We start from the raw sequence: 23,684 nt of genomic DNA, 5'->3' as shown, positions 1-23,684 counted from the left end.
TGAGAGAGCAGCAGAGAGGTTTTTTGTTTTTAGGAAAATCACTGCTTGACCTCACCATTCAAAAGAGTTGCATAGTACCTTACTAGGTGAGAAATAAGAATGCATCTTACATAATAATAATTATAGTAAAATTCAAAATGAACAAAGGTGTTTGTTTATATAGCCCTTTTCAAACATTACTTTTATTATCAGGTAAATCTCTATTTCTATTTTTAACGTAAATGTGATGGTATAATTTAATTTTCTCTAGTCCTTTTTCCGTGGCAAAATATAGTACCTATTTCCTTGCTGTCAGGGTCCTTATTAAATTGTCTTTAGATCCTCTCCCTGTAGATAAATTCCAGTTCTATCGACATTCTGAGTTGGTTTGATTCTGCGGCCCTTCATTGGTCCTGTGGTTCTTCTCTGAACCTCCCCCATGTCCTTTTTACCTGGGCCCTCGGGCTTGAGAGCCAGGAAGCAGGCACCCCCACGGAACAGTGCCCTTACACAGCCTTCAAGTCTCCCAACTTTTATAGTTTGATCTCCCCTAGGCAGACAGCTTCGAAGGCCGTTGATCTACAAAAGTATTTATCAGGATCATGTGTGTAGATTTCAGAGCTTCCATTATGGTCAGAGGAGGATTCCAGAGGGTGTTATTTGGTTTAATTTATTGTGGCATTGGCAGGATGTGACCTCTCTATGCCTTATCGTTCAAGGAGGTAATTACAGTGCAGAGTTGCAAGTCCCTGGTTGGCGTGGGCTGTTCTCCTCAGGCATCCTGGGGCTGCAGTGCTAGAAAACCAGGCAGGCTGGAAGATGGCTATGACGTGACTGAGTGATTAGAAGGGTAACCTGAAGAACCTGCTTCCTAATTGCATCATCTCATTCGTTTATCACAGCATGTATCTCCGTGCAGTGACAAGGCCATGCAGAAGTATCAGAGAGATCTCCTAGGCTCTGCTAGCAGGGTCCTGCTGTGTTTGCCTCCAGAAGAAACTTGATGCCTATTACATTAGGGTTGGATTCTGAGAGTAATTAAAGTGTGATGGTCTACGTAACTTGTATTTTATATGGAGCACTGTTAATTATGTTTCCATCTTTTGGGACTGTCCAGAAATAGCCCTGGAAATTCTATAGTTACAAGATGTTGCAAAAACAAAAGATAAAAGTGTGGTACAGGTTGTACAAAGGGAAATGATCTCCCCAAATGTTCTTTGGCCTCTCGGTGACTTGAAAGCTTGGTATTTTCTTTTCTCCTTTTTTTTTTTGGTAGTTCATTTTTTATTATTTTAAGTTTTTATTAAAAAAAATTTTTTTTATGTTTGTTTATTTCCAAGAGAGAGAGAGACAGAGTGCGAGTGAGGGAGGGGCAGAGAGAGAGGGAGACACAGAATCCAAAGCAGGCTCCAGGCCCAGAGCTGTCAGCCCAGAGCCCGATGTGGAGCTCAAACCCACGAACTGCAAGATCACGACTTGTGCCAAAGCTGGAGGCTTAACCAACTGAGCCACCCAGGTGCTCCTTAAGTTTCTATTCTAATTCCAGGTAGTTAATAGACAGTATTAATATTAGTTTCAGGTGTACAATATAATGATTCAACACTTCCATATATCACCCTGTGCTCATCACAAGTATACTCCTTAATCCCCATCACCTCTTTAACTCATCCCCCACCCACCTCCCCTCTGGTAATCATCAGTTCTCTAGAATTAAGAGTCTGTTTTTTAATTTTTTTCTCATTCTCTCATTTTTTTCCCTCTTTGCTTGTTTGGTTTCTGAAATCCACATATGAGTGCAATTATATGTGATTTGTCTTTCTCTGACATTATACATTAAGCATTATTCTATCTCCATCCATGCCATTGCAAATGGCAAGATTTCATTCTTTTTTATGGCTGAATAATATTCCATTGTATATATATATATATATGTGTGTGTGTGTGTGTGTGTAATTGTGTGTATATATGTATATACATATATATATATTTTTTTTTTTTTTTTGAATTGGTGTTCTTGTATTCTTTGGGTAAATACCCAGTAGTGTGATTGCTGGATCATAAGGTAGTTCTATTTTTAACTTTTTGAGGAATCTCTATACTGTTTTCCATAGTGGCTGTACCAGTTTGCATAACCCCCAACAATGCCCAAGGCTTCCTTTTTCTCTACATTCTTACCAACACCTGTTGTTTCTTATGTTGCTGAGTTCAGCCATTCTGACAGGTGTGAGGTGTTTGATTTGTTTTTCTTTGATGAGTACCTTTTCATGTGTCTGTTGGCCATCTGTATTTCTTTAGAGAAATGTCAGTTCATGTCGTCAGCCCATTTTTTAATTGGATTATTCATTTTGGAGTTTTGACTTTTATATGTTCTTTATAAATTGGATACTAACTCTTTATAAGTTATGTCATTTGCAAATATCTTCTCCCATTCCATAGGCTGCCTTTTAGTTTTGTTGATTGTTTCCTTTGCTGTTCAAAAGCCTTTTATTTTGATGTAGTCCAAGTAGTTTGTTTTTGCTTTTATTTCCCTTGCCTCAGGAGACATCTAGAAAGAAGTTGCATGTCTAGAAGTTGCTGTAGTCAATGTCAAAGAAGTTACTGCCTGTACTCTCTCCTAGAATTTTTATGTTTTCAGGTTTCAGATTTAATTATTTAATCCATTTTGAATTTATTTTTGTGTGTGGTGTAAGAAAGCGGTCCAGTTTCATTCTTCTGCATGTAGCTGTCCAGTTTTCCCAACACCATTTATAGAAGAGACCATCTTTTTCCCATTGGTTTTATTCTTTACTTCTTTGTCAAAGATTAATTGACCATATAATTGTGGGTTTATTTCTGAATTTTCTGTTCTGTTCCATTGGCCTATGTGTCTGTTTTTGTGCCAGTACCATACTGTTTTGATCACTACAGCTTTGTAATATAATGTGAAGTCCAGAATTGTGATACCTCTAGCTTTGCTTTGCTTTGCTTTTTCAAGATTGCTTTGACTATTCAGGATCTTTTGTGGATCTATAAACGTTTTAGAATTGTTTATTCTAGTACTGTGAAAAATGCTATTGGTATTTTGATAGGGATTGCATTAAGTTTGTATATTGGAAAGCCTGCTATCTTCCATTAAGACAGGCACCAACCTAATATTACCTGAATTCTAAATGCATATATATCTTTTTGACTTCAAAACAAAAACAAGTTTTCAAAACCTGCTTACTTTTGAGACTCACCCTTTGGCTTCCATGGGCTGGGCTGGCCCCAAGTTCATGGCCACCTGCTGCATGTGGTGGCTCCTAAATAAATTGCAGTATTAACCTCAGTTTGTCATTTACCGTGCAGACTGACACCTTTCAAAGCAGATGGTCTTGTGTTTTCCTTGACAGAATACACACTTCAAGACCATAATCTATAGCTTCAGACCTACCTTAAAAACTAATGTCACCAAAAGCAGTGAAAACTACTTGCTAATTATACAGGGGTTTTTTTTTGACACTGGTTTCCCAAGGCTGACCCAGATCAGAAGGATGTTATGTTTTCTAGTTACAATTCTGTCTGTGGAGCCCAGAAAGCTATTGTTTATATTCCACATTTGAATGAAAAGTGCTGGCTGGGTGGCACAGTGGCGCTGTGCTTGGCTGCCCTGCTGCATGCCAGGGCCGGGATGTACCCTCGTTCCCATGCCCTTTCATTCTACTCCTCTGTTGGCTGACCCCACATGCCGCCTGCCCCTCCAGCTGGGTCCAGAGGAGCTGGTCCCTCATCTTCACAGATAGATTTGCCCATGAAAGAAAGGGAGGAGAGGGGGAAGGGAGACTGGGTTCATTTTGTTTTTGTTTATTCGGATTTTAAATCTGAAAATACTCCTCATATTCTCTCCTACCCAAAAGTCTTCACAGCTCAGTTAAAATTCTTTATCTTGTCAAGTATGCCTCAATAAAGCTGGGGGGAAAATTAATTCTTAATCTAATAACAACTTAAGAATAAAAAACATGAAGGTATCTCAGTGTCCTTGTTAACCTCCCTGATGTGAAATAGAATATGTTCTTGTCTTCGTCCTCCAAAGAGCAGTTGTAGCCACTTCAAAATGAAAAACTTCCTTTACACAAAATTCCAAGCACAGTTCCCCATTAATAAAAGATTATACTAAAGAATTAACTCCAGATCCCAGATGATGTCAGTTTTCTGTACTTGAATAACTTCTTACCAATGTTCTAGGGTTTTCTTTAACATATTTTTCATTAGCAGTTTTTTAAGCATTTCTTTTTTGAGTGCTTTAATGTGGCGCATGAATTTAGCAGTGATCGAATTGAAAGTGTGGTGGCTTATGCTTGTAGCAGAAAGGTAAAGAATCTGCATCTCGTACAGTAGTTGCACTTCCCATCATTGACCTCTGGGGGGCACCAGACCCCGCTCCCCCCCCCCCCCCGCCCCCACCCGACCCCCCTCTCCCGCCCCCGCCCCAGCATTGTCTCTGCAAAGGAGGCCCATATTGCAAGTGCTGCTTTACTGTTGGGGGGTTCAGGGCTTTGCAATGGACCAGTCAAATGAAGGGAGAGAAAAAACAAAAAAAAGCACAGTGTTCGACCTGGGGTTTTAGTGCCACTTAGTCACTGAGCCAAGAAGTAGCTCTCAGGTTGAGGGACCGTCTTCCTGCTCAAGCTGCACAAGCTAACTATATAGAGTCCAGTGGGCGAGGCTAGAAAGAACTTCAGGTTTTAGGGATCTTGTTCAACATCCAGAGCTGGCATCCCTTTGTCTTAACGCCCTTGGAGAGCATGGGTTAATTTAAAATTTTAAAAACTTAAGTTTTTCTTTAAGCCCAGAAATGATACATTTATCACTAACTAAACAATAATTACATTATGGAATATGGAAAAAAATTGCTTGTAGTATAAACAACATCTGGTAAAGATTTAAAAGAAAGAAAAATTTTTCCAAGCTCAAATTTATTGAAAGAAACTTGAGTGTTTTGAAACAAAATGGGTCCTGAAATGTAAAAGGGATATTTACAGTCTTCTTCTTAGCATTTTGGAAGTAGAAAAGAAGAAAATGGCATCATAAAACATACATATTTATAAAGGTGCCTTATTTTACACAATAGATATGAAGATTTTATATAAGTAGATATTTTAAAAACCAAATTGTTTTTCAACTCAATAAAGGAGCTTACTATTGAAATGAATCTTATGAAGAATCCCCTTTTTAAAAGAGCAAAGTTATTTTTTGATAAATACAGTCACCCTTTAATTATATTACAAGAGAATATATTATATATTATAGATTATATAATATATATTATATATTATATAATATATAATATATTATATAATATATAATAATATATGTAATATATTATATGTAATATATTATATATATCTTAATATACTATATTAAATTAATTATATACATATATTAACACAAGGGTTCCCACCTGTCAGGGTTTGGAGGCTGCTGGGTCAGCTCAAGGGGGAGCTTCTAATCAGCCACTTCTTTTTAAAAGAATGACCATTCCTAACTAAAAATAGTTAACTATATTAAAATAGACCATGAAAGAGAATCTGTTCCAGGCTTCCTGTACCTCATTTTACCTCTCACCTGCAGTTGCCCACTTTATTTTTTAGATAAAAATATCTATGAAGGATGATAAATGAAAAAGTCTTCAGAATTTTCGGTTTCCTCACTGCCCTTTTCTTAAGAGGCATTCACTTTTGTCTGTGAATTACCTCAAATCATATTATAATATCCCTTTTTGGTTTATATTCTCTTTTTCCCCTCCTCCCCATACTCTATCTTACACACACAAGGAATCAGAAAATGATAGAAAAGAGGAAAGATTTCTTCCATGAGAGTTATGTTCTTCCATGTTCTCAGGCCTCTCTTAAGTGACAAGTGGCTTGTAATAATCCTCGATAAATTGGGATGGAAATAACAGATTGGACATCAAGGACAGTTGGCCTCTCCCTCACCTTCCCCCGCGACACAGGACTAGAGCACACCGCCGCCACACATTTCTTCTGTGTGGACTTTGTCATCCCTTGTTTTGTTGAGGGATGGGAATGGGCTGTCCTAGGCAGAGAGGAGATACACAAGGCAATTTGGAATCACTGTGGGAGATAGGAAGGGGATACACACCCAACAGAACAATCTGGTCCGTAGGAAGAGGAAGTCAGAGTCTGGAGCCCTCCATCATCATCCTCTGTTAGTCCTCTGACATTCACTGAAAGGATTGGGGTGGTGTGAGGGGAAGAGAGAAGGGCAAAACACGTGTTATTGATGGCCTCTTGGTGACATAGTTTCCCTAGATTTGAAATAATCTGAACATGGAAATCATTAGGCAGTTGGAGAAGAGCAAGCAGAGCTTGAGAAGGAACTGATTTTGGTAGGATGGAGAAAGACAGATAAACAGATGGAACCCAAAAAAGTTTTTCTTTCCCTCATTTTTACAGGAAAGATAATCCCCTGGATTGTAGGGCTTCAGAGCTAGGGTTCGAGCTAGGTTGCAGAGTGGCCTGTGGTGTGTTTACTGTAGGGTCCCCTTCCACAAATAAGCCAGGACACAGAGGGGTTAAATGTTCGCCTCTTCCCTCACAAGGATTCTGTAAAGATTCAGAAGGGAAATTTATGGCTTCCAAAGAAGCATAAATTAAGACTTTAATTCTATTTGGAGGATTCTCTTGATAGGAAAAGCAGCTTAAGTTTGCTTTTGTGATTTGATGTCACTGGGACACATGCCTGGCCTGTGAGCACTCCAGGCTTCATGAGGGGACTCACTGACCCTGAAATTATGTGCTCGGGAAGTGTAAAGAGTCTTGTTTTAAAAACCATCCATAAGGGCTGAGGATGAGAAAGAGCTGTTCACGGCTCTGGAACAGCAAGGAAGACTGCTTTTTAAATCAAAATCTCTGCCACTGCTGTTTCAGCAAGGCTTCCCTGCCTCCTGGCATCCTATCTGTTGTAAAAGCTGAAATGGGTTGTAGAAGCAGGTTGAGAGCAATGAAGGTCTGAAATATTTAGACAGAAGGAACTCTAAGAGAGTCCATTGGCATGGAGAGAGCAGGCAGCTCCACACATTCTGGAGACATTTAAAACATTGGATTGAGTGGTTTTGATAGAAAACACTGCATAAAATAGAAGTATGTCCAAACTCGAATTCTCTTTTAATAAATTGAGTTACAGGGTCCTTTCTTCTCCCCCTTGAGTTTCATAGTAGCCCTGTTCTACACAGTGGATCATCCTCTCCTTTGCCATTTAGAAATCTGTGATCAGTGTTGAATGATTTTCTACTAGCATCAAATGTATAGAGTGGCTCTAGATTCGTTAGACCATTCTCAAAAGGAATGGTTCTGTTTACCATTTCTAGTTTTGGTTTTCTATCAGTGCATTTTCAGGCTCTGTATCTGTCTGCCTGTGGGCATTTGACAGTATTTGGTCTTAAACACTTAAGAGGCATATTGTCCATCTACAAAAGTTTGAAAAATTTTTGGCGAATTTGATGAATCACTTTAAGACATACAGTGTGCTGGGGTGCCTGGGTGGTTCAGTTGGTTAAGCATCCGACTTCAGCCCAGGTCATGATCTCATGGTTCATGAGTTTGAGCCCCACATCAGGCTCTGTGCTGAGAGCTCAGAGCATGGAGCCTGCTTCAGATTCTGTGTCTCCCTCTCTCTCTGCACCTCCCCCACTCGCTCTCTCTCTCTCTCTCTGAAAAATAAATAAACATTAAAAAAAAAAAAGACATACAGTGTGCTTTTCCCTTCTTGTTTGATTTTTCCATTATGAATACGTAGAAACTTTTATGGTATTTTCTGGGCATTTATCCAGTGACCTGTTCATAACTGTTATTATTTACAGTGGGTCTGAGACTCCAGGAGATTAACAGACTTGCCTGAGATCAAAGCCAAGAAATAACTTGCATCTCTTCTGTTGAACTGTGGCCCTGCCAGATTATTTCTTGAGTACATAATGATTTTACCTATGAGAATTTTTAGTTGGTCTCTTTTAGATAAAAATTCACATCAGTGAAGGATGAGGGAGCATGGGTTACTCTACCTAAAGAGTAGAGATTTGTAACTTACAAATCACAAATCTCTCTCTTCCAATAATTAAAAGGAAGTTATCCCATCATTTTAATAAGTGGTGGTGCTCTTGCCTGGAGCCTTCTGTGGCAGGCTGTAGTGACAGTGTATGAACACTAGATGGCACACATTCAATGTTGCAACTCAAAATGCCCAGCTCAAACCAGAGAGTAGAAAAGAAAATCTGTGGAGATAGGTTCCATTCTTTCTTCAGCGTGGTCCGGAAAACTTGAGAGGCAAAGCATATCCTTTCTTCTTTTTTTGTTGAGGGGGCTTTGAAAAAATGTTTGCCAAAGCTGGTCATATCAAGTGCGGTATGACTCAAAGAAATTCCTTAATCCACTCACATTTGGATGCTACTGTAAAATATGTGTTTGTTTCACAAATGGCATTTTTCATCTGGCTAACTCTCATGCGTTGAGCTCTGGCTGAAAAGACAGGGAACCTGAGTCAGGCCCATTAAAGCCCTACCTAAGCTATGGTGGGTCAACTTCTGCAGGCTTGAACCATCAGAACCATCACAAAAATATTCATAGAATAAATTAGATCACTTCCCTTGTTCAAGATGATGGTATCTATGTTTTGTGTTCGTTAACCCCTTTTCCATTGTAAATAATAGAAGCTGCTAAATTCTTTTCTTTTTAATTTTTTGTTTTGTTTTGTTTTGTTTATTTTTGAGAGACAGAATGTGAGCAGGGCAGGGGCAGAGAGAGAGGGAGACACAGAATGTGAAGCAGGCTCCAGGCTCTGAGCTGTCAGCACAGAGCCCAATGCATGGCTCGAACCCATGGACTGTGAGATTGTGACCTGAACTGAAGTTAGACGCTCAACTGACTGAGCCACCCAGGCACCCCACTAAATTCATATATAGTTCCGGATGGTGGTAGTCCCTGCTTTCCTTACTAATAATCCTCAATTACTATGTTGTCACTGCTCAGTAAGGAGGAATGAAAAGATAGCAGGCCCAGACCTGACCTTGAGGCACTTTTAGGCCATGGGAGGTGGTCAGGTCCATGATTTTAAATTTCCCATGTTCTAGACAACTCATCTCCCCGATAATAACCAGTCATTATGTTATCAGTGAAATGCTTCTGATATTTTACTTTTGGTCTCTTTTACAGCCTGAAGCAGCCTGCTACCCTGCCATATTCAGAATTGTTGATGAAATGTTCAGGTAAATGGTGTGCTATTTCTGCTAATAATTGGCCTAGAAATGCTCAGTTTCCAAATATGAATAAAAGAATTTGTGGTAGTCTCTGGCTATACCATGGGGAAGTTAGTTTCTGATTCTGTCTTACCCATCCAAGCTATTTGGTAAAACCCAAATGCCAGTGTATATTTAAAAGCCAATGCCTAAGAATTAAGATAACTTTCTTTTTTTTAACCATTTAAAATTCTAATGATGGTGGAAAGGCAGAATTGAATTCGATATTAAATCATTAAATATTCATGTAGGATTTTTCTCAGCTCAAAATAAAGTGTAGCAGTGTACTCCCTTCACCACATGAGGGCTGACCAATCTTTTTAAAAGATTTTAAAGCTAAGAAAAACCAAGAAAAATAAGGCAATTCTTAAGAGAGCTCTTCTGAAAGGCAAAATCAACTATGCGTGTTATCCTCTGACACATTAATTTTGCAAATGTGAGTACTTCTTGGGAAGTACGTTGGATTTATAGATGATGAGAGGTGAGAGCCCAGTGGATACCAGGCAGTGGATACCATGGCTGGCAGTTAGTGGGAGCTTGTTACCCAGAGAGGGTTTCTGTCCTCTTTTGTGGGTACTGGTGCAGCCCTGGTACTCACCCTCCCCCACCCGTCCCCCTTGGCATTCACCAGTAGAGCCTCCAGGGCAGACAGTAACCCTGGGGAAAGGAATTTTTACAGCAGCCCTTAAGTTCGTCTTGAAACATACCAGCCTCAAGCTAAATGAGCATAGGAATAAGTCACAATGCGGTTTTTAGTTTAAAGCGGGCAAGGTTTGAGTTGATTTCTTTTGTTTCAATATAAAGTTAGTTGTGTGAAAATGCACAGAAACCAATCCAGATACACACAGATTCTTCCACCGTTTACTGGGTAGATTTGACCCTGACAGTTTACCCCCTTGGAACTCTTTCTCCACTTGAAAAAGAAAACGGTCTGTTGATTTTGCATGCCTGGGCATACAGTGTACAAATACTTCTAGAGAGCACTCAGGCCTATATGGAAGGGATATGCAGTGCTTCATAATTTAAAAACCAAGCAAGGAAGCTTTGCAGATTGCTACTTTAAAGAAAGTATTTCGGAAAGGAGTGACGCACAAGGACCGAAATCTAATGAGCTAGGATACTGCTGAAGCTTATGACACACACAAAAAAATGTTTCCACTCTTCCCTTTTACAGTTCAGAGTCACATGTTTGCCAGATTAATCATTAAACGTGTGTAATCTGGCTTTGCATTGCTCAGGTATGCACTCCTGGAAACCGATGGAGCCCCAGAAGTACTAGCCGCTATTCAAGTGTTTACATGGTGCTTTGTGGAAGCTCTGGAAAAACAAAACAAGCAGGTTTGATATATTGCACATATTAGTCATTTCCCTCAAGCGGGGGTGGGGGGGGAAGGCTGTTAAGAGTATCTGGCTAATCACCAGAAAGGAACACTTAATTTTTAGTGATTTTGATAGACTGTTTTGCTTATGAAGAAAGCTTCCAAATGAATGCCCAGCAAAGGTAAAACCATTTTAATTGAAAATGAATCCAGATAGTTCTTGTCTGCCCTGCGCCCTAGTACCTGGAAGCATTTATCTACTGTTGTATAAGAAAACTGGCGTGCCAGCATGTGCCACCCTGGAGGACGCATTTTCCAGGCCCTGTGTTGTATGCTCTCTGCTGAGCGGGACTGTGCCCTTGTCAGGCCAGCAGTAGTGTATGTGGCATGTGCTAAGAAGGAAATGCCACAGAGTACAGAGCAGTGCTGGACATTCTTAATCATCAGAGTTTCCCTGCCTGGGAGGAACGCAAATGTGAACTGGGTTCCAGGAGAGAAAGGAGCCAGTGAGAATGACGAGGAGAGATTTGAATGATTATAGAGAAGCAGGTAGGAATGACAATGACCAAGAGGTGTGAGGTGGTCACAGTCAGTAAGAAGCCACGCGTGGGGGGCTGCAGGAAGCCTTGTACTGCAGGGCCCCCTCAGCAGACACCAGGCAGCTGCTGCCAAGGGCCAGTGACCGACTAGAGGGACCTTGTGAAACAGGAAGCATTTTCTTTTTTTTTTTTTTTTTTTTTTTAATTTTTTTTTTTTTTCAACGTTTATTTATTTTTGGGACAGAGAGAGAGCATGAACGGGGGAGGGTCAGAGAGAGAGGGAGACACAGAATCGGAAACAGGCTCCAGGCTCTGAGCCATCAGCCCAGAGCCCGACGCGGGGCTCGAACTCACGGACCGCGAGATCGTGACCTGGCTGAAGTCGGATGCTTAACCGACTGCGCCACCCAGGCGCCCCGGCATTTTCTACCAGAGCTTTCGCTTTGGGATATTTTAACTGACCTTTACTGTGTGTGGGGTCCACTGCAGCTCCCCAGGAGGTGGGCCATGGTCCCCTCGTGGTGGCTTTCTGCAGCCTCACATAGGAGAGCAGTGCTGTGCGATGCTTGGCCCTGCTGCAATCCCACACATCCCTACACCAAAGAAATCTCTCAGGTTTTAGCAGATGTTCTGCTTTTTAAGACAATCATAAATATTTATGATTTTCTCTCATCCTTTTTCCCTAGAGAGGTTAACTAGACTGTAGCAAACCACATTTCAATACCCAGCCTAGAATTTGGGAGGAGAGCTCTGCTGAAAAGCACTTGTTGGCCCTCACACCTATTTTGAGGCATAACTATAAACATCTTTTATCCTCCCTATACATTCTCTGTATTCCCAGTTAGGAACCAACCTCTAAAAAACCTGCCCCTTTGAGCCCTGAAGACACCTAGGTTAGGGCAGATGACACTGGTTAAAGCATTAGCTTAAGGGTGTTTTTCTTATCAGCCTTGCTCCTGACTGTTGGCCTTGGGCACTGTGGATTTGGACTAGAGTTACAGTTGCTTTTAATTAATTTGTTAAAATTATTATTTTTTTAATGTTTACTTATTTATTTTGAGGGAGAGAGTGCACGGGTAAGCGGAGAGAGGAGTAGGGGCAGAGAGAGAGGGAGAGAGAGAATCCTAAGCAGGCTCTGCACTGTAAACACAGAACCTGATGCAGGACTCCATCTCATGACCACAAGATCATGAGTCATATGCTTACCTGACTGACCCATCCAGGCACCCCTTAATTGATTTGTTTGTTCTTATTTTTTTTAGTCTTTTTTTTTTTTTTATTGAGGTATGATTAACAAATACTAGTTTCAGGTGTACAACATAATGATTTGATATTTATATATATTGTGAAATGATCGCGATAAGTCCAGTTAATATCTGTAACTAGAGTTACAAAACTTCTTGTGATGAGAACTATTAAGATACACTCTCCTAGCAGCATTTCAATATGCAATACAGTATTATTAACTGTATACCATACCATACATTACAGCCCCAAGACTTAATTATTTGTTAACTAGAGGTTTATACCTTTTGATCACCTTCATCCATTTCGCCCACTCCCCAGCCTGCCTCTGGCAACCACCAATCTGTTCTCTGTATCTGTGAGCTCAAGTGGTGTATTGCTCTGTTTTGTTTTTTTGATTCTACATGTAAGCGAGATTATATGGTATTTATCTTTATCCGTCTGACTTATTTCATTTAGTAATGAAATAAGTTCTCAAGTTCTATCCATGTTACAAATGGCAAGATAGCACTTTTTTTTTTTTAAGGCTGAATGTGTAGAACACATTTTCTTTATCCATTCATCCGTCCGTGGACACTTAGGTTGTTTTCATGTCTTTGCTGTTGTAAACAATGCTACAGTGAATGTGGGTGGTGCAGATACCTTTTTGAATTAATGATTGCATTTTTCCTGGGTAGATACCTAGTAGTGGGATTATTGGATCATATGGTATTTCTGATTTTTTGAGGAACCTCCATACTGTTTTCCACAGTGGCTACACCAGTTTACATTTTCACTAACAGTGCACAAGGGTTCCATTTTCTCCACATCCTTGCCAGCTTGTCTTTTTGAAAATAGCCACTCTAACAGGTGTGAGGTGATATCTCATGGTGGTTTCGATTTGCATTTCCCTGGATTAGTGATGCTGAACACCCTTTCATGTACTTGTTGGCCGCCTGTATGCCTTCTTTGGAAAAATGTCTATTCATATCTTCTGCCCATTTTTTGATCAGATTGGGGTGTTTTTTTTTTTTTTTTTGCTATTGAATTTTATGAATTCTTTATATATTTTGGATATTAACCTCTGATCAGATATATGATTTGCAAATATTTTCTCCCATTTAGTATGTTGCCTTTTCATTCTGTTGGTGATTTCCTTTGCTGCACAGAAGTTTGGTTTTTCTTTAAGTTTATTTATTTATTTAGAGAGAATGCACATGTGTGAGTAGGAGAAGGGACAGAGAGAGAGGAAGAGAGAGAATCCCAAACAGGCTCAGCACTGTCAGCACAGAGCCCTACACGGAGCTCAATTCCACAAACCGTGAGATTATAACCTGAGCCAAAGTCAAGAGTCGAACACTCAACTGACTGAGCCACCCAGGCTCCCCTGTGCAGAAGTTTTTTTAGTTTGATGTAGTTCACTTACTTAGTTTTTCTTTTGTTCCCTTTGTTTTTGTGGAGTCAGAACCAAAAATCATCGCCAAGACCATTGTTGAGGAACTTACCACCTGTGTTTTCTTCTAGGAGCTTTATGGTTCCAGGTCCTAACATTCCAGTTTCTAATCCATTTTGAGTTTAGTTTTTGTATATGTTGTTAAGATAGTGGCCCAGTTTCATTCTTTTGCATGTGGCAATCCAGTGTTCCCAGCACCATTTATTAAAGAGACTGTCCTTTCCCCTTTGTATATTCTTGGCTCCTTGACCATATATGTGTGCGTTTATTTCTGGGCTCTATTCTGTTCTATTGATCTGTGGGTCTGTTTTTATGCCAGTACTATACTGTTTTGATTACTGTACGTTTGTAATAAAGTTTGAAATCAGAGAGTATGCTGACTCCAGCTTTGTTCTTTCTCAAGATTGCTTTGGCTATTCAAGGTCTTTTGTGGTTCCATACAAATTCTAAGATTATTTCCTCTGTTTCTGTTGCTTTTCTGTTTCCCTTCCCTTCCCTTTCCTCTCCTCTCCTCTCCTCTCCTCTCCTCTCCTCTCCTCTCCTCTTTTGCTTTTTCTCTTCTCTGTTTCTTTTCATTTAGAATATTACCCTGCTTAGGAACATGGGTTTAGTGGTGTGGAGGGGCACATACTGAGTCCCAGTGGAAAGCAGGGCAGAGGTCAAAAAAAAGAATTCATCGCCCTGACTTTGGACTCAGAATAAGAGGGCAATAACCTCTTAGCTTTGCACAGGGCTTCATATACGTATATTATATCACTTCCCTTTCTAGGGCTGTTCCTAATTGTCTGCCTTTTTAATTGATGGCCGTTTCTCATCACTGATCCCCTGCCTTCTCAAGTGCCCATTTTAGATTAGTCATAATCCTTGATGCATAACACCCTGTGTCCTGTGTGATCCATGCGTAACGCTCTTTCCTTTCTGTGTTTTATTCATTCATTCATGTATTTATTCTTAATAAAATGAATATGAATCCAATATCCAAACAAGACCTGGACTGGTAATAACAACTTAATATGTATCCATGTAGCCCATCTCTGTTTTATAGCCCTGCCTTTCTCCTCCACTTTAGCCATAAATGTTTTGAATTTATGTCTGTCATTCCTTTGCTTTTTCTGAAAATAGTATGATCACATATATATGATTTCCCAAACCATGCTTTCTTTGCTTTTTTGCACTTGAGAAAATAACAACAAACAAGAGTAGTATACTGTATGCAGTCTTTTGAATCTTGCTTTTTCCACTCCCTGTGATCACTCTGTGTTGTGTGTGGCCATGGTGGGGTGGTGCCACGTAATACTTTGTTGGGAAAGTGGTGGTAAGCATCCAGACTTTGTTTTCCTTTAGAAATGGTGTCGTTCTGGACATTCTGGGATATGTTTAGGAGTGGAAGTGCTGGTTATTAGGTATGCGAAGATTCAGCTTCTGTAGATGGTGCCAAATTGTTTTCAGATGTGGTTGTGTCAGTTTATACTCCCCCCAGCAGTTCGTGAGAAATCCCCTTCATCCACGTTCTTTCCCATTGTCAGAAATGTTTATCTTCAGTCCTTCTCATTCTCTTTTTGTCCCTTCCTCGCGCCTGTCGTATTTGGTGAGTGCGGTGCAGCTCTGTCAATGTGCCCAGTTGAACTAGTGTTGCCACGACAAACCACTTTTTTTGTAAACTTGCAAAATGGCTCAGTACAAACAGCAAATCACTTCAGGTTCTGGTTCCAGCAGTGGCCGAGTCTGATAATGTATTAGACTAAATTTCCAAAAAAAAAATTATAGAGTCTGATCAAGATATATTTAAAAACTATTTGAAGGTACTAGAGAACAACCAAAAAAGCAGATGGAAACTACAGGAGATTTAAGCTTTGAAAAAGGAAACCACATTGGGGTCTCTATTAACTGTCTCCTTAGGTTGCTCGTGTGAGGAGTGGGAGGGGGTTGTGTGGGGCCAGGGGTGCCCGGAACTGAAGGCACAATCTGATTGACTTGAGGTGTCAACAGACAGGGCCGTGAGCTGCCAGAGGAACAAAAACAAAAACAAAACAAAAAGGACTAACATCAAAAAAAGAAAACTAATGTCAAAAGATAAACTTAAATGCAAACATACTAACAGTATGTTAATGGCAAAAATTAAATAAAAATTAGCTAAATATGCTAGTACAAAGGTGCAGATGTCAGAGTAGATAAAAACCAAGATCCAACTGTATGTTATTTTCAAGAGACTCATTCTAATGATAAAATCGTAGATTGAAGTAAAAGAAAGGAGAGCTAGGTTGTGCAAATAATAAGCTGGATGGCACTACTAGCAGCCAATGGCATAGACTTCACAACAAGGAGTATGACCAGAGACAGAGAGGGACGTTTTCTAATGCCACAGAATGGTCAGGTCATCAGGAGAAATACCAATTAACGATGGATATGTGCTTAATAACAGTTTCAAAATACATGAAGCAAAAATTGACAGAAGTAAGAAGAGAAAGACAAATGCACAGTGACCTGTAAAATACTAAGAAGTAAATTTAATGACAGATGCATAAGATCTCTACATTGCAAACTATAAAACATTGCTTAAAGAAACTTGAATATGTAAGGAGAGAACCCATATAATTCCAGAACAACGGAACAACTTTGAAAAACAAATGCAATAAAAAAAAAAAGAAAGAAAAGAGCAAAATCAGAGGACTCACACTACCTGATTTCAAGACTTTAAGCTACAAGACAGTGAGGTATTAGCAAAAGGATAGATTGGTGGAACTGAAAAGTCCAGAGAGATATATCCATACAAAGTTTATACGTGTGTGTGTGTGTGTGTGTGTGTGTGTGTGTGTGTGTGCAGTAAGTTGATCTTTGAGAGTGACACCAAGGCAATTCAATAGGGAAAGTTTTGAATAGTTGTGCTGAAACAGCCAATTATCTAAATGAGAAAAAAATGAACCTCTTAACTCACCAACACAAAAATTAATTTGAGGTGGATCATGGACTTCAGCGTAAATGCTAAAACTATAAAGCTCCTAGAAGAAAACATAGGAGAGTATCTTTTTTTATATTGGAACAATCTAAGATTTCTTAGGAGGGATGCAAAAAGAGCACAAACCATCCAAAAAAAAAAAAAATGGGTAAATTATAGATTTCATCAGAATTAAAATCTTCTGTTCTCTGATAGACATTGTTAAGAAAGTGAAGAGGCAAGCCACTAACTGAGAGAAATTCTTTTCTGTTTTTTTTTAATGTTTATTTTTGAGAGAGAGCGAGCGCACGTGAGCACGTGAGTGGGGGAGGGGTAGTGAGAGGGGGACAGAGGATCTGAAGCCGGCTCTGCACTGACAGGCTGACAGCAGTGAGTTTGACCTGGGGCTCAAACTCACAAACTCTGAGATCACTACCTGAGCTGAAGTTGGACACCCAACCGACTGAGCCATCCAGGCTCCCCAAGAAATTATTTTTAATACATATATTTGACAGAGAATTTGTGTCCAGAATAAAAATCTCTTAGTCCCTAAGAAACAACTCAGTTTTGTGAAATGGACAAAAGAGATGAATACACACTTCAAAAAACATATATAAGTTGGCAATAAACACATGAAAATTGTTCTACATCATTTGCCATCAAGTAAATGCATAGTAAACCCATAAAGTGGTGACGGTTCATACCCACCGGAATAGCTGAAGTTAGTAAGATTGAAAATATCAAATGTTTGCAGTGTGTGGAGCAACTGGAATTCTCATAAATTGCTGATAGGGGTGTGAGATGGTACCAGCCGTTCTAGAAAACTACATGGCGGTTTCTTATAAAGTTAAACAGCGTGTACTCCATGATCCATTAATTCCATTCCTGTGGTATTTACCCAAGAAAAAGCACATGTTCACAAAAAGACATAAATATGAATGTTAATTTGCAGCTTTATTCATAATAACCCCGCACTGGAAACAACCCAGGTACCCATCAATAGGAGAATGAATAAACATTATGGTATATTCATACAATGATTATGTCAACAATAAAAAAAGAATGAACTACTTATGCACATTAACATGGATGAATCTTAAAAAAAAAAAAAAAAAGTTTGAGCCAAACCAGACACAAAAGAATACATACTCTATGATTCTATTCATATGAAATCCAAGAATAAGCAAAACAAATCTCTTTTGTGGAAATCACAGTATTGGTTGCCAGGGAGTGGTGGGACCACAAAGGAACTTTTTGGGGTGATAGAAATGTTCTCTATTTTGACTGGGGTGATGGTCACATGGAGTTACAGATTTACCAAAACTCATCAAAGCCTATGCACTTCACCGTTTCTAGATTTTCCCTCAATTTCTTACAAAGTACTTCAAAGCCTCTGTGCCTTCTGAAGGCGTAAATAACTATAGCACTTTGGCCCTCAAAGTATAGCGAGCACCATTGTTGTTTCATGCTTATTTTTGTTGTTAAAAAATCATGCTGGCATATCTAATATCACAACTGCCTTGGAAACTCTCACTTAAATGGATTTATGTGCATAATCTGGTTCATTTGAGGTAAAGACTTGCTGTGAAGACATCAGGAGGATAACTCTATTTTTCTTAAGCTCCAGAAGGTGATTTCAAAAAGGTTCATTTTTCTAGAACATATTTACAAGTTTATTGGAAAAAAATTTTTTTTAAATAAATGTTTAAGAAAACATTCTGACCATGTTAGTACTAAGCAGTCATTTTGGGGCAGATGATGCAAGATTTTGTTCTTTCTTAATACCTCTTTCAACCCTAACATTCATTTGGTTTTGAATTATTGTAGCTGAAGTTTACACTCAAGACCTACTTTCCTTATGCTTCTCCATCTCTTGTTATGGTGCTGCTTCAACACCCAAAAGGTATGTGAAAGTTGATTCTGCCTATATTAATTTCTGAGAAAGAGGGCTGACAAATCATAACCCTTCCCTACCAGTTCCTTCTCTGTAAAACAAGGGAGATGGAATCAGTCATCTCTAACATCCTTTTAAGCTCCCAGGGTCTCACATCTGTGGGATTTTGATATGAGAATTTGCTGGACTTCCCAGTTACCATTACTTACCAAAAGAAAGAAAAAAAAAAATGTCCTCTTGTTAGGTTTTGGATAGCCTGCTCAGGATAACCCAGGCTTATGCTGGTGCCAGCTAGATCCACCTGAATGCCAAGAACAGGCTAAGACTTGGCTGAGGTAGGTTAGAACAGTACATTTATTTGTATTTCATTCTTTCCGCTCTGTGCCCCTTGTTACAGAAGAAAAGATAAAACAATGAACAAAGCCAAGGAAATTTAGGGGAAATTTCTCCTAACCAAGCCAAGGGAAAAAGACTTTTGAAAGAATTCAGTAAGTGTATTAAATCATGGGCTTCTCTGGTCTCATTTGCCAGCCTTCCATTGGCCACATCCAGTTGGGAAATTGATGATCCCATCTTTAATCCAACTGGCATTGGTCTGTTAACATGTCTGAGAACTTGTGTTTAGGAAACATTTCAGGCATAGAGAATAAAGGTGTCCTTCCCCTTCCACTAAAGCCTAGAATCTGAAGGAAAGGCAGCACTGACACAGCACTGGCTCTGTGCCAGAGAAGAAGGCATTTTAACTGTCTGTGGAAGGAAAGAGGGAAAGAGCCAGTGATATTTCCTTTTTCATGCCATTTTTACTTGCCTTTTTCCTGAGTAGATTGATTCATTCGAGAAAAGTTTCAAGAGTATTTTACAAAAGTATTTCAAGTTTCAGAGTATTTTACAAAATTCAAATTCCTCTTCATTTTCCTTTAAATATTTATTTTATTTTATTTTATTTTATTTTATTTTATTTTATTTTATTTTATTTTATTTTAGAGAGCAAGCAGGGAGAGGGGCAGAGAGAGAGAATCTTAAGCAGGCTTTAGTCTTCAGCTTGGAGCCCGATGTGGGGCTCGATCCCACAACCCCAGGATCATGACTTGACCTGAAATCAAGAGTTGGACGCTCAACTGACTGAGCCACTCAGGCACCCCTTCTCTTTGTTTTTCTAAAAGATGTAGGTTTTTACCCAGAATGACCCATCTGACACTGTCCTCTCAGATGCTAGTGGTGGAGGTGGTAGTGAGGCTGCTGGGACCTCTGATCAACAGTTTGGTGAAATTTAACCTGTGGGAACACAGTGGGAAAACTTGGATAACAAATTTCTCTTTCTAGAAGTACACTTTACAGCTTAGGTCAGATTAGAGAAGCCTGAGGTCAGCCTATGAGCTCCAGAAGAAATATTGGAGTTATTATTTTGTAAGTTGGGAAACATATAAACACAAGACTAAGGGGGTACCTTGGGCATGGAACTCACCTATTTACCTTTTCCTTTGTGTGATGGTCTTAGATTTGTGTCCAAAAATAAATAAGTAAATTTAAGCAGAAGTTGCTCCTATGCTACTTTTCAGCCTATTCTTTTTGGAAAAAATGAATGTTTAATTCACAAATTGAAGTATTTTTTAATAGTAGAATCTTCTATTCATCAGAAATTGATTTGGGACCCTGTGGGACATAAAAGTAAAGTCCTGTGGGGCGTAAAAGATAGATCACTTACAAGTCCTGACTATCCAAGAGCTACAAGCGGGGGGGCATGAAATAAGTATCTAAATAATTAATACAAAGAAGAAAATGAAAAATGCTTTCAAAGGCTACAAATCAAGAGTAATGGGCATTCAGAGGAGGGAAAGATGATCTTTTCATCTGTAACACTTACGGGGTAGTTATAGTGGCTGCCTTATCACTTACATTATCTTCTCGTGTATTTAATTATAGAATCTATCACTGTATGGATATGTGGTAACTTTTTCAGATATTACTTAGAACTGCAGATACGTGCGTATCTAAAACCTTGGGATAATTATGAAACCAGAAAAACTAACTAAGAAAAGACATTTGTTCACATGATACCCATGTATTATTTTTCTGGCCCATTCTTCCCTATAAACCTGTAATCATATTCTGAATTCAGCACAGTCATAGAAAAACAATTGAGCAGCCTATCCTTAGTTCCTTGTTGACTTTTATTACCATCTCCATGTACTTTGAAATCACAAATTGTCAGTGATAAGGAGTGAGGGGTTGGGTAGAAAAGAAAAAACGTGAGGTATCTGCAACGTAACATTTTCAGTCCTAGGGTGGGCTGCTTATGGAGTTTGTCTACTTCTGTGTACCTGAGGCTCTTTAAGAGCCTTTGAAGTTTAGTTCTGTGTAACACTGAGGATCTTCCCAGGCCTAAGGGATGGATGCTGGCTGGGAACAGCGGGAGACCAGTGGTATGGGTCCCATGGGCCAGGAAAAATATAGCCTTTTTCCAAAGCTCTTTTGGTCTTAGCTGCAGACGATCCTAATAGGTTTGACTTTTCTTCAGCTCCCTCTGGTTTGTCTCTCCACCCACAGATATCCCACAAAAACTGTGGCACCAGCCACTGAAACATATTTCTGAAATGCTCAGAGAAATAGTTGAAGACCAGACTCATGGGTAAGCAAATCCTAATGACGCCTAGGTCCATCTCACAGTGGTTTCTCTTGATCCTTATCATCTGAGGAGGGCCAAGGGGAAGGCATTACTGGTCTGTGACCACGCCCAAACAGGTAAGCACCTTGCTGAGTGCGAAGTGGAAGAAGCACATAGCTGCACGTGTGTCACTCTGAGCAGCTCAGCAGCAGTGCATATGTAAATACCTTGTATAGAAACTGTCCTGAGTAGTATTGGTATTGGATCTTGAGATGTACAAGCATAACGAGAAGAAGAGCAGACCCTAGGAAAAAGCAGAGCCTGCATGCTGCCGCCGCCCCCAGCCATGCAGAGGACCGTGCTCTCTGGGCCCCTTGGTCTTCTCCCTTCCTCTGTGCTCTCTAGGGAAGGAAATTCTAAACTTCTCCTGCACAGTAGGGTAAAATGTCCCTTTTTCCTCCTCTTTTTAATAAATATTTGTTTAGGGGCGCCTGGGTGGCTCAGTGGGTTGATCGTCTGACTTTGGCTCAGGTCATGATCTCGTGGTCCGTGAGTTGGAGCCCTGCATCGTGCGCTGTGCTGACAGCTCAGAGCCTGGAGCCTGCTTTGGATTCTGTGTCTCCCTCTCTCTGCCTCTCGCTGACTGATGTTCTGTCTCTCTCTCCCTGTCAAAAATAAACTTAAAAAAATTTTTTTAAATAGATATTTGTCTAAAATTAGAATTATATTCTAACATAAATTAGTTTCTAACATGATATTAAGTACTCTCATGCGTTAATTTTCCTAAAAGCAATCCCATTTAGGCTTTACTAACTTCTTTGTGACATAACACCCTACACCTTCCTCTTGATTTACTTCTTTTTTTAGAGTACAAATATTTTATTTGTTGTCTGTACTAACTTACTAAGACCGTCTCTATTTGTTCCTTTTGCCACTATTCCCTCTTGAAATTCTCTGTAATCTGCTCGCTGAGCCATCACATATTACGGTTGGTGCTCCTTATGTTCATGATCACTGATGCACATTTGGTGCCGGTTACTCACCACCCCGCACTCAAGATTCTTACCAATAAAGGAGACAAAAAGAACTGGCAGACAAGTGGGGTTCAGAGTATCAGCATGGTAATGGCCTGTAACACCTGTCAGTCCCATGTGCATGCTTTCTGGTTGTCTCTGGTGAAGAGCAGGACCTCAACGCAAAGCCTCATGGGACTCTTACCTAACTTAGATCTGCCTTAACTAGATTTCTGGGTCCACCTGCAGGGAGGGGCCAGTGAACAGGTTCCGGTGCTTTCTTAGCCAGCCACTAGGACTGCCTCACATGCTCAGTTACTGGTAGAAAAGAGGAAAAAGAACCCGGCCCATTTCTGCAAGGCAGGCCCTGTAGCCCCTGTCCAGGGAGTGTGAGAGAGCCCTGCTGCTCAGCTTATAGTGAGGTCTGTAGGGAAGATCCTCTGTGGAACCCATTCCTGGCTTTTCAGCCATCATAACCCAGCAGACCGCTAATGTGGCCCACAGAACACCAGTTCTTCCTCTTGTGGGACAAGTAAGATGAATACTTACTCCCCTTTCTTCTTCTCTCCACTGTTCCACAAGCTAGATGTTAAAACATTTAATCACTTGCTCTCAGAACAGACATAGCAGACCCAGATCCAACCAAGAGGGGCCCAGAGCTCTCCTGTTCCAGGAACCTCCCCGGTTCAGAAGAGAAGTTCTGATCTTAGGCTAGTCCCACTCCATTTTCCCCAGGGGAGATGTTAAGCTGCTGACACTGTCACTGTGCATATTAATAGGTCCTTTCCTTGAACAGAGTCTATCTTTTAAATAGCCAGTGTGCCTGTCCATTCCCAGCATGGCAAAAAGGATAGCTTCATAAAAGCTTCTAACTTTTCAGCTTCCCATACATGACAGGAAAGAATATACAGTATGCAGCCCGTTCGAAGTTCATCATTGCCAAAATACTGACCAGAACCTTGTGTTTTGTCAGAAAGGAAATAACATATGTTTTTGTCTGCATCCCTTCCTCATCTCCATCTGGACCCCAGGGAGCCCCCTCATTTCTTGCTCTGGAGCTACCTGGGTGGCTGCCTCAGGGCTGGGAGGCCCCCTCTTCACAGCAGCCCAGCTGTACAGGCCTTGCAGAAAGCAGAGGGGGCCTTAAAGCTCTCATCTTGTAGCATTCCTGTTGGTCATGGCCCAGAACCTTTCTTTGTCGAAGCCTGTAGCCACTCATGGTCCTTGGATATAAAGATTTAAGTGTCTAAAGTCCTCGGGACACATGGGATTTTGAAAGACCTGCCTTTGAAGGTCCTGTGATGGGTTCAGAATGGCATTGTGAGCTATTTTTTAAATCTAACTTGTATTCCTTGCAAGATGTACCTCAGTGGATAAGAACAATTTAAGCCAACCATTCGCAGACATTACAGCTGCTCTAAGAACCAAGAAGAGAAAGAAGTCAAGTTGCCCAGC

The 23,684-nt window shown here is 40.1% G+C and overlaps 1 protein-coding gene across 5 annotated transcripts in view; it reads left to right on the top strand.

Moving 5' to 3' along the window:
• FANCC (FA complementation group C) overlaps window positions 1-23,684 on the top strand; it is a 276,077-nt gene that overhangs the window by 228,536 nt on the left and 23,857 nt on the right. For 4 of the 5 annotated variants that reach the window (XM_045470322.1, XM_045470325.1, XM_045470324.1 and 1 more), the window contains 4 exons: window positions 9,165-9,217; window positions 10,486-10,585; window positions 18,545-18,620; window positions 21,159-21,240. In XM_045470322.1, coding sequence (XP_045326278.1) covers window positions 9,165-9,217; window positions 10,486-10,585; window positions 18,545-18,620; window positions 21,159-21,240 — 311 coding nt within the window. The remainder of the gene's footprint in view (window positions 1-9,164; window positions 9,218-10,485; window positions 10,586-18,544; window positions 18,621-21,158; window positions 21,241-23,684) is intronic. The other variant, XM_045470326.1, reaches the window with a different exon arrangement.

Source organism: Leopardus geoffroyi, chromosome D4 (assembly GCF_018350155.1).
Source record: "Leopardus geoffroyi isolate Oge1 chromosome D4, O.geoffroyi_Oge1_pat1.0, whole genome shotgun sequence".
Lineage (NCBI taxonomy): Eukaryota > Metazoa > Chordata > Mammalia > Carnivora > Felidae > Leopardus > Leopardus geoffroyi.
Note: the sequence above shows the minus strand (reverse complement) of the source record. Positions and strands in the feature narration are given on the sequence as shown.